The sequence below is a fragment of the Lutjanus erythropterus genome, chromosome 2, assembly GCF_056507025.1.
Source record: "Lutjanus erythropterus isolate fLutEry1 chromosome 2, fLutEry1.hap2, whole genome shotgun sequence".
Taxonomy (NCBI): domain Eukaryota; kingdom Metazoa; phylum Chordata; class Actinopteri; order Lutjaniformes; family Lutjanidae; genus Lutjanus; species Lutjanus erythropterus.
The window spans coordinates 12,739,667-12,751,785 of NC_139318.1; the positions used below are offsets into that span (position 1 = coordinate 12,739,667).

The following is a 12,119-nucleotide window of genomic DNA, read 5'->3' on the forward strand; positions in this document are numbered from 1 at the left end:
ATCTGCATATGAAAGGTTTTTAATTCTCAGTATCTTTTATGAATCATAGGTAAGCACGGAAATTATTTGAAGACTAAATTCAAGTGAGTTCATCTGAGTTAGGTTTCGTTTTCTCCATCCTGAGCGCCTCCTACCAGACGAGCTGCTATCATGCAGCTGTTTACCGAGGCAATCGTGAGCGAGCACGGACCGACAGTGGTGTGTGATGGTGTGTGTAACAAAGCAGATACCTGAGAGTACAAACAGTGTCCTCTCATCCAGAGCTCTCCAGCTGTGAGCAGCTGTCTGTTGGCTCCGTGTCTCAGCTCCGAAGAAGTCCATGATAAAATGCGTTTTATTAGAATTTTGATGACAGTGACAGAAACGTTTGGCTCAGAACTGTCTGATAACCAATAAATGACAGTAGTAAAACAACTGAACCTCTCAAGAACAGTGCCCCAAAAAGTATCCCGAAACAGCGTATGTTCATGTTCATGAGACAAAGCTCTTTGTTAAGTAATTATTATGGAAGCAATTGAGAAAGTCAAGTTATTACAGAGCAACAAAGTCAGAGTGGATGGATGGAGTCAACAAAAGATTGGACTCCCTTTTAAAAATTCTAAACCAGCTTCTTTTTCCAAAAATAATGACCCAGTTGCTCAAAGTAACCCACAGATCTTGTGAGCAATTTCATCTATGAACTACTTTCATTCTGCAGTAGAACTGGAACTACTTTCTGCTCAGGTCTGTGAATTATCTTAAGTAATTGGGTCATGATTTTTGGAAAGAAACACTGGTTTTTAATTTTTCAAATGTATCTCCAAATCTCTGCAACTCAGTCTAGATGGATAAACAACACTGCAGGCCAAGAGAAAAATATGGGTTTTTGTTTTTGGGGTGACCCTTTAACCATAGTGTTATCACATCATAAAACTGGTTTATTTTTCACCGAGAAAGTGAATAGTTTCCGAAAGTGCCATGACCAGTTAACAGTTGCAAGTGTTTACGGCCTCTTACCCCATTAAGTAGAATGAGTCACAAACACGTGTGGGTTGGAACCACATGTGAGAGCACACACTGCTCAGAGGGTTCATGTCAGATGTTGACTGATAGGAAAATGAGCAAGCCTCACTGAAATGGTGGGTGGAAAGCTGCCATGTGGGGCGGGACTGAGCGGGTTAAAGCTGAACAACAAGTGTATCATGAAAATAAATATTTACTAAGTTAAATTTCTTCCCTAATTATGATCCAGATATCAGGCCTAAGTGATTATGTACTAGTTGGCCCTAATTTATTCAGGCAGGATCATTAAATTCCCAACGAGCCCTTACAAATTTTGTGTCTTGGTGATAAATGCAGTTGAAAAAAAAATGGTGTTGTAAATTTGTAGTTTTCAAAGCAGAATGTATGAATGTGGCTTATGGTGACCAACCAAGCCAAAAAAAAAAAAAAAAAAAGACAGGTGGAGTCCATTAAAGAAATGTCTGTGTATGGAGGAGTCAAACAAACACACTGACATACACCCAGGAGGCCAGTGTTTGTGTCCTGTGTGTAACCAAAAGTCAACCAATTTCTTACTGCTGATCCAATATTAAAGGCTGTACAATGTGTGTATGAAATGAATCTGTGTATAAAAGCTATCATCACTTTAACACATTTCCTAGATATGGTCTCCTTTGCGGGGAAAATCTTATTAGATTTCACAATGCTGGTTTAATATTCAAAACTCTCAGTAGATTAGCCACTTTTCCCATTACCACATCCTGCTATCAAAAAAATGCAGGGGAGAAATTAACAAGATTTAGAGTAAGAGGAGACATGGAGTCCCATAGAGGACGGATCTTTGACCAGGCAGCTCTTACAATAAAACTGGTCGTACACAGTGCAGTTTGAGCCCGTTTTGTCGCCTTCTTCCTGATCTTTTCTAAGCCGCGTGACTTGTGAGAATCAGGCAGAATTTGGGGTTCGCGGGGTGTCATTTCCTGTGCAGTGTACGGAGGGGAACAAAGGCCGATCGACTGCTTCAGAAGGCCGTCCGATTATGACGACCCCTCACTCTCTGGTTGTTGTTCCTGTGGCTTCTCCTGCTTTCTCTCTGTTCCTCTGCAGGCGGCGGGTAGAGTGGCAGAGGTGTGCTGGAGGATGAGCCACGCCTGGTTCAAGTCTCCCAGATTGATCCCCTTGTTAGTCTGTATAGAGGGCTTGAACTGTCAGTTCTGGTCCTTCTCTCCTCCTGATGAACAGGGATTAGTTGCTGCTGTATGTTTGTTTGATTTATATATCTACCTCACACTCAGCTAGATAACACTTTGGAAAGTTGCCTGTGAAATTATTTCACTTGTGTCAGTTGTTCTGGGAGATGCACACAGGTGTTTGATTTTGGTTGTTGGGAGAGAGAGAGAGAGAGAGATTTTGGTCAGTCACTGGTTTGGTGCAGGACTGGTTCTAAGCGAGTGGCTCTTTTTTGGAGTTCTATTCTCCTGCTAGGCTTTAGATTGACAGTGTGTTGCTTTGGTGATCCGCTGTCTCTTGTTTTTGTTTTTCTGGTGGTGAACGTGGGTAGAACACTGCTCTGAACAACATCAGGGGCACTCCTGGGAGCGTCGCTGTAAAACAGTTGCATTTCCACCCCACTGATTTAGAGTATTATACTATTAGAGTACTTGAAGACTACGGTTGAGAGTGATAGTTGTTGATGAAGTAGGTTGGGGAACTGACCCTTCGCTAAGCCCCGCCCTCCTTAATTACTGTTGCTAAGCCCGCCAAACTTTCCATTCTCGCACTACTTTTATACAGTTTACTGTGATAATGGTGGCAGATATAAACATCGAAATTGGGGGTAATTGTTGAAACAAGAGGTCTTTGAATCCTACGAAAACAAAAGCAGCTTCTTATTTCTAGCTGACGACGGTGGATATTGTCAGCTAAAATAATAACTCACGCAGATTTTATAAGTGTAGCTGGCTGATGTAAGCTTCTGCTAACCCCTTGACTTGGCCGAAAAGTCCGTTCTAATGTTAATATCTGACAAATTTTAAAACAACAACACTGTGAAACTGTAAATGTAAAGGTACCTGACAGCTGTGCACATGGTATAACGTCAACGCTAAAAGACTGAGGCTAAAGCTAGCTTACATCTCAGCAAACATTGGTCAGATGGTGAAATACGACAGGTATATCTACATGATAGATGACAGAAAGCATAGGGACTTGATTAGTGTAGTGGGCCTTGAAGACAGACGAGTCGGACCGCGATTGTGGAACGTAACCAGGATAAGAGTTAAGCTAACAGGGTTTAGATCTGAGACAGCGAGGCAAAGTGGGATGAATTGTCGTTGACACACTTTGATTCTGCATCAGCCCACATCCTCCTCCTCAAACCCCCACGTAACAAATGCAGATGCAGTGGTGTCTAACAGGTTTGGCTGGAGGTAAAGTTACTGCGGCTAGTAAGCTAGTCTTAGTTACATTCGCAGCTTGTATTAGAGCAGATGAAGACAGAGTTTAATCCATTCACCACGTGTGCTCGTGTTTCACATTTTGAGAGACTACAGAAAAGACGTCGCCTTCCAGACTCATGAAAAGCCAAGTATCGCTCTTCTCTGAGCCTCTGCACACTGCGTCAACATGTAGAGAAATGGAAAGCTTGACAGCACTAGTTACATTTGCTAAGCTATGATTGGACAGTTGCTGTTGGAGGTGGGGCTTAGTGAAGGGTCAGTGGGACTCCAGTTTTTACCATTTTTAGTTTTGACCAGGTGTAGTGTTGATTGTCCTCTACTTAGAGGTAAATGTAGTGGAGGACTTTATCCAGTCTCCATTGGTGCATCAGTGTATGAAGGACCAATTGTTAAAGATTGCCGAGCACTTTAATACTGAGGTGGCTGATAGACATTTGAGAGAAAACATAAAACTTTTTCTGAAAAGTAAACCAGTCAAAGATAAGAATTTAGTCTCAAAATGTTGGTAAACATGATGCGCTTTCTCTTGCAGTGACCCCCGGGGCTTTAACTTTTGAACAACAGAAGGAGTTGCTAATGCTTAAATTGGAACATGAAAGAATCATACAGCATAATCATTTGGAATCGAAAGTGATAAAACAAACAAACAAAAAAAAAGAGCAGGCAAAATTGGAAGTGGAACAGTATAAATTCAAGCTGATAGGAAAGGGAAAACTGTCCAGTGGGGGAAATGTTCAGGAGGAAAGTCACTTAAATGTTGGAAATAACCCGAAGTTGTTCCCAGAAAACGATCCTGACCTGTTTTTCTCATTGTCTGAGAAGGTGGCAGAGTCCCAGGACTTCTCTGATGAGAAGCGCATACTACTGTTGCATTGTGTCCTCACGGGTAAGGCAATGGAAGCTTATGCTTCATTGACTGTAGCAGAGAGTAAGAAATATAATGATGTTAAGACTGCAGTGTTGTGTTCTGCATGTGAAGTGGTTCCTGAAGACTATAGGCAACGTTTCAGAAATTTGAGGAAAAAGGAACACCAGACTTGTGTTGAATTTGTGCGCAATTTGGTTTTACAGTTTAATCGTTGAGTTACCTGTGTGGTCTCTCTCTTGGTTTGTCTGAACTTTGAGCTGGTTCATGACACCGATGATCGGATACATGTCTAACTTTCTGACATGTCGGAAGTTTTGGATGGCCATCATCAGGTTTTTTTTCACTTTGACTCAGAATGTCTGCATTTGCCATGGCGACATGACGGAAAACATGGACTGTAAATGTATTTAGGAAAAGACTGTGGTTTGGGTTATTTTGCCATATGCACCGCACGCTATTTGAAGATGCCAAGTCATGTTATTTGTACACTGATTGAAGAGACCTTTTTGTACAGATAGAGACAGAAACCAAGACATTAGGAGAAGCTTGAGAGAAACATATAACTCTTCACAAATTACTGCTCTAGAAGAACTGAAGCAATTCATGAAATAAAACATGGAAAGTAGAATTTGTCAGCCTGTATAGTGTATGGTAAGGTGTTCCTACAGTAGCGTCTGTGCCCCCTATAAAAAGAGAGCTGGGACCCATTTTGTGAGATTTGTTTAATAATTCAGCACAGCCTTAAACCAATTCACTTCAAGTGCCCAGATGGTATTTTTATTAGGCGAATGCTCGATACTTGAGAGGAATAATTTACTTGCGTTCCGAAACTGGCAGGGTACCTTCGAGCAACGCGGAATTTACTGAGCAGAGAATCAGTCGGGCCGTTCTTCAGGGTACTAATTCAGCAAAACAATAATTTCATGAATATCATTGTGTTTGTGCTGCAGAGGCAGACGGGATAGTGGTGGTGGTGTGTGTGTCTGTGTGTGTAACGGCATCCAACAATGGTCACTTTATGTACTAATTGGATTAAAAGTTAAAACAATGGTAACACATTACAATAATTAACACTAGTTAATGCTGTAATAAGCATTACTAACAATTAATTAATAGTTAAGTAACATTTCTGATACTCATTTGCTAATGGTGTTCATTGTGTCTACGATACTAATTCATAAATTATTTAATAGTTTATAAAGCGGTGAAATTATAACATTTGTCAGATTCTCTACTTTAATACAACTTTGAACACAGCAGTACGACATTGATCCTGAGTGTGATGGCTGCTTTGGGAACATGGTGAATGAGGTTCATGCGTTACCATATGAGCTGCAGGAGTTTCCCATCCTTACACATTTATGAAGTGTCATTTAAAGGGTACATGTTTTCAACTTTACGATAAGGGTCACAAAGAGCATTAATACATGGTTAATTATGCTTGAGTAATGCTTATTTTGCATTAACAAATGGTTAATTATTGTTAGGTAAAACTTAATATAGCATTGATATATGGTTAATTACGGTTAAGTAATGTGTATATAACATGCATTAGAACATGAATATCTAACTGAAAATAAATAAATAAGCAAACATTTACGTGTAGACCAGTGAAAGATTGTGTCCACTGATCTCAACCTTAACCAAAAATAACTTATAAGTTGGATGGTGGACAAATAAGTGGACAATTATTACACTTAAATAAACATTTATAAAAGTATTTTCTCTTACTGAAATGGCTTCACTCTGAACTCCATGATATGTTAATAAATAGTTTATGTCTACTGATATTAGTTAATGTTCTTAACCTTTAATTAATGTTAACATGAGGCATTTATTACTGTTAGTTAATGCTTATTAGTTATTGCTTATTATGGTATTAATGTTAGTAGCATCAAACTATTAAAGAATGCATGAATTAATACCATAGATAACATGAACACTATTAGTAAATGATTACAAGACACATTAGTTAAGTATTAATTGAGTGTTAGTAATGCTTATTACTGCATTAATTAATATTAATTAATGGACCTTTATTATAAAGCGTTACTGGGATGGTTGCACTGCTGGCGTGAGTCCCATGAGGACGTGCCATATTCAGCACACTAAGACGTTTTCTCACAGAGAAAGTCACAGCTCTTTCCCCATCTTAACCCTCCTTCCTGTCAGCAGCTGGAGGAAATGACAGTGACTGATACCAGGATCATGTGAGATTAGTTATTACAGCCATTGTTTACTGTACACGGTGCGAGTTTTAAATCATAGTCATACAGTTCCTGTGCCAAGTGTTCCAGGGTGTAATAAAAGCAGAAGCACAATGCCCCGAAGAGAGATGAGTGAAGCATATTTCTGATATCTCTGACCTTAACGAAATCCTGCCCTCTGGACACAAACACCCACTGAGCTGTAGTCAACGAGGGCAGGAGTACTTCTTAATTATCAGCCTCCAGCAGTTTATTTTGAAGATACCGTTTAAAGGAAAGAAACTGGATAAAAAGAACTGTTCAGATGCCATTTCTTTAAATATTGAAGGAGTGAGTGTGTGGTGAAAATAGAGCAGCAGCAGCAGCAGCCTCAGCAGCAGCAGCAGCAGCAGCAGCAGCAGCAGCAGAGTGAATGGCAGTGACAGGGGCAGACACTGGGCTGTGTTGATTGACACTGCAATACTGTCCTATTCCTTTTGATGGGATTAAATTGTCATGACCTCTCAGATATGGAAATTGAGGCACTGATCTAAGGCTTTGGAAATGTCAACATTATTAAATTGTGAGAGCACTTAAAGGCATAGTTTACACTTTTTCCTGGCTTTATTTCAGACCACTGTACAGAAACTGTAAATGTATTTTTTTATACTTAATTGTAAAAATGCAAGGATTAAGATAAATTTATATTTCCTTACATAATGTTCATACTTATCAGCATCCTATCAATGTGTGTATAATTTATAGCCAGAGAAAATGGTGATGAAAGATAGTAATAATCCTAATTATAGTCAATTAAAAAGGCAGACATTAGAGGGAAAAAAGGAGGTCACGTATACACATCTTTATTTTTATAAGCATGGTTCAGATTATACCAACAGTGTGCAAAGCTGTCATCAAGGCAAACTGTGGCTACTCTGAAGAATCCAAAATACCAAAAGCAAAAACTTTTGCACACTTGTAGATCGAAAGGTGCGTAGGAGAAGACCATGGGTCGACAATACAAAAGCAAAACAGCTTCCTGTGCTCTGTCCTCTGCATTTCCAATCTAAGATTGACACACATTGTTGTTCTTAAATCTTGGACAGCATTTACAGAAGACGGTGTGCAGGAGTCTTTTGCTTTTTAGAAATCTAAAATATAAAGCATTTTGCACTTTAAATGTTTTATTTTTTGCTTACTACATCTATATGCACTGAATCAGAAGGTGTATCCAAAATTTTATCTGGCACTGTACACACACACACACACACACACACACACACACACACACACACACACACACACACACACACACAATCAATACATGTACATACATACTCACCTGCATATCTGCATAAAGACAAAAATTAACTCTTCAAGGCTGAATCCTTCAATATTATCTCATTGTGTTTCACATATTTAATTTATCACACTGTTTCAATTTTTTTTATTTCTGTAAGTTATTCTCTCCATTTCTAAGATGCAGTTAATATTTGACTTCCAGCTGTTAAATGAAAGTGGAGTGGATTTTAACAAATTTCTCATTATCTGTTTCAGGGCTCCATTTCTAAGAATCCAGACTATGTATCTGTCTATTTCAGATGTGAATTCAGATGGTGATCTGTCTAGAAGAATACATTTAGGTTCAAATGTCTTTTAATTTGAAAAAAATTAATGATAACAGTTACAATTTTCAGTAGTGGGCAAAAAGAAGTAAGAAAAATGTGAGTGATCTGCTTTTTTTTTTTTTTACCACAGCTTCTCCAGCAGTCCACTTCATTGAATAATATAAATTCTGACTGTATTTTTGGCATGATAAAGAATCTTGTATAAATCTTCTGTGTGTGCTCCCTCTAGAACCTACAATATGTTGTTTTAGTTATTGTTCTATAAAGACCATCCCAGTCTTCCTCTTTTAACTGTCCACCTACTGTAGTTCCACTTTGACCTGACTGTGTCTTGTAATTCAATATTTCTCTCTAGTATTTTATGTAGAAACTATACATTTATCCTCCCTCTGTTTTTTCTTTAAGTGTCACTTCAGAACTTCTCAACACGAGTTCTTCTTGTAATACACTGACTGTAATAAATCATAAAATGACAGTGATATGTCATCAGAGATTAAAAAAAACATGTTAATTTCTTCAACAACACCACAGCCACCATATCATCCTTTATCTTCCGGCAGGTAACTTGTGTTTTTGCCGAATGTCAACTTACTAAGTGTCTTTTTATGAGTCTTTTGAAATCATGCATGATCTTTTAGCAGCAGTAAATGTTTATAACACTTAAATTAAACAATATGTTAATCGGGTCTGGGAGACAGTCACTGAACTCCAACTCTAGAGTGTATTTTCAATGCATTTGGCTTTTGTTTTCAGGATAACGTGCTTAGTTTTACATTGACAGACAAATGGCAGATTTACAAACAGCTGGTCTACTTATAGTGTAGAACTAGTCCTTGCTTGTTCTTGTCAAATTACAATGTTGCACTGGTCTTGTGCTCCTGCAGTGTTCCTGCAGCCTGAGCCTCCTGTAGTCTAGGGAGGAGGGGGCAGAAACAACTAGTTTCAGCCATAGACTGTATATTAAATAGGTTTTCAACTCACCATCTGGCTCCAGCTCACTATTTGGGCTATAATAGTGTAGTGCAATTGTTATATCTCTCCTTTCAGTTTAGTGAACATGTTTAAGAATAATAATATCAAGTTTATTTGACTAATTGAATCATTACAAAATGATCTCAACTTCAAACAATCTTGGAATAATCTCACATCAGTGAAAGATTTTTCACCTATAATGTATTTAAACAGATAGAAACACAATAAAATGGACATATTCCTGTAGATGATCACACTGGCTGCTGATCCACTGCACTTGATTTCATTTGAACCTCACACACCATCCCAGTCTTATCCCGCACTGCTCTATCATAGCAGCCTTAATAAAAAGCTAATAACTGGGCTGCTCTTGCCGAATACTTATGCCGCGGATCAGGGGCAGAGGGGGGAACTGGGGTGTGAAATAGACTCCAGTTAGCTGATGGACACATGAAAAGGCTCGGATGGTTGGTTGTCGCTCACACCGCCACACCCGCCTTTGCTCCATCTGAAGTTAAAATATGAATCTAAATAGCCTGGAAAATGCTTTTTTTTTTTCTCCCAATATAGATCCCAGAAGTGTCCGGGGCAGCAGCAGCAGCAGCAGCAGCAGCATCACAGGGAGTCATGTGAAGCGCAGATGCACGCTGACTGCTCTGCCTGCTCCGCCGTGCCGTGCCGTGCCGTGCGGTAGGAGGGGTTGTAGTGACGCCGTTATCCAATGGGCACCGGCTTCCTCTGGACGGAGCGCAGCATCTCTGTCTCAGCGGCACTTTTGCGCCAGACAAGTAGGGACGGTCTCTCACTCAGCAGCCGAGAAGAAGAACCAGGGCTCCGGGAATTACTGAGGTGTATTTTAGCGAAGAAGACTCATCTCTTTCCTCTTTTTTTTCCTTCCTAAAACGCGCTTTTTTCTTTTTTTTGCAAAGATGAACGTTGGCTGCGTCATCCTGGCGTGCACCTTACTTGTGGGCGCATCCTCGGTAAGATGAGTTAATTTCTACATGTCTTTTCTGCTCAACTGTGGTGTGGAAGTGCTGCACTGCTGTAGTGCTTCACGCCGGCTTTGCAGCGCGCTGCATGTGGCAGAGAGAGGCTCACTTTCCCCCCGCAGCGATGCGCTAAAGGCAACATGATGCGTGTAATCGAGACTAATACAGCGACGTTTAAGGTCAAGAATATTTTTGTCTTAAGTCTGGTGTAGAAAGAAAAAAGTCACTGACAACTCTGTCCGTTTGCCTCCCCACCCTCTCCTCTAAATCAGCTGCAGTGCATTATTGCAGAGGACAGTGCTTTCTGGAGGGGCTTCTCCTTCTGTTGCCTGCGATCAACTTCGTTTACGCACGTTTACGCACTGTCATTTCTCCTTTTCTGCATTTCTGGGATCAATGGCTCACTTGATGACTTGGTTATTTGGTTTATTGCTAATTGAAGCAGCAAATCAGCCATTTTGTATATCTTATCTTACTTTATTTTCAAACTTGGGCAAATAATGTTCCCAAAATCAGCCTCTCCCTCGCAAATATATGCAGCAGTCCTTTAGTTTGCTCTGTTTTGTCCATATGCAGTCAATACTGAGGTGTCTATTATGCAACAAAGTGCAGCATATTTTCTTTATAAAAAGAGCAATTGATGTGATGAGTGAGCAAGTGCATTCTGTGGAGAATGAAATGTCTGCTGGAACTGTACTGTGTGCCGGCAGCCATGCTTATATACAGTACACTGCATTTGGCTGCTTTCTTTGGTCTCTTTCACACATGCACTCACACTCCAGTCAGCATGCATTATGCATCTTTAGGTTGTACATTTCTAGAGCTGTAACAATCAATCAATTAAGTTGTCAACCATATATATCACCAACTATTTTGAAAATCATTTAATTTGGTTTGAGTCATTTTTTGGAAAAAAAAAGTCAGAATTCTCTGATTTCAGCTCCTTAAATGTGAATATGTGCTGTTTTTTTGACTCCTCTGTGACAGTAACTTGAATATTTTTGGGTTGTGGACAAAAGACATTTCAGGATGTCATTTCAGGCTTTGAACAAGAAACGGTGATTAACATTTTCCACCATTTTCTGGACCAAACAACTAATCGATTAATCAGTTTCAGTCATTCTTTAAGAAAAAAAGTCAAAATTCATATTTAGGGACACCATCTTGGACGTCACCCTAGAAACCGTGATCGCCATTTTCTATCATTTTCTGACGTTTTAGAGACCAAGCAACCAATCGATTAATTGGTCAGAGTAATTCTTTTAAGAAAAAAAATATCTGATTCCAGCTTCTTAAATGTTAACGCTATCTGGTTTCTTTACTCCTCTCTGACAGCAAACTGAATATCTTTTGGTTGTGGACAAAACAAGACATTTTATGAAGACATCATGTGGACTTTGGGAAACACTGATCAAGATTTTTCTCAGTTCTCTGACCTTTTATGGACCAAACAACTAATTGACTAATCAGTTTGAGTGATTCTTTGAGAAGAAAGTTATTGATTCCAGCTTCTTAAATGTTAATGCTATCTGGTGTCTTTACTCCTCTGTGACAGTAAACTAAATATCTTTGGCCTGTGGACATAAGAAGACATTTTAAGATGTCATCTGGGCTTTGGAAAGCAGTGATTAATGTTTTTCACCATTTTCTAACATTTTATGGGCCAAAACAACTAATGTAACTATTATTTTTAGCTTTTTTTTTAAGATAAAACATCAAAATTGTCACAGCTCAGTTACTTAACTGTGAATATTATCTGGTATCTTTATTCCTCTGTGACGTTAAACTGAATATCTTTGGGTTGTGGACAAAACCATACATTTAAAGACGTCATCTGGACTTTAGGAAACACTGATTGATATTTTTCACCATTTTCTAACAATGAAAATCATCCTAAGTTGCAGCCCTACACATTTCCTGCAAGCCATAGGCATCATCTTTATAATGGCTACATCATTATCACGGCTGTCATAATTTTTATGTTATCCAACATATGAGGATCACATCTGTAATGATGATGATGATGATAATGG

At 39.2% G+C, this 12,119-nt stretch overlaps 1 protein-coding gene across 3 annotated transcripts in view; it reads left to right on the forward strand.

Moving 5' to 3' along the window:
* The window catches only part of cdh4 (cadherin 4, type 1, R-cadherin (retinal)), a 414,572-nt gene that overhangs the window by 89,814 nt on the left and 312,639 nt on the right, over positions 1-12,119 (forward strand). For 2 of the 3 annotated variants that reach the window (XM_084728652.1, XM_084728660.1), the window contains exon 1: positions 9,829-10,077. The exons of the other annotated variant lie outside the window; for it this stretch is intronic. In XM_084728652.1, the coding sequence (XP_084584778.1) occupies positions 10,024-10,077 (54 nt within the window). In that variant the 5' untranslated portion in view covers positions 9,829-10,023. Of the gene's footprint in view, positions 1-9,828; positions 10,078-12,119 lie in introns of those variants that run through there. 3 annotated transcript variants of the gene reach the window in all.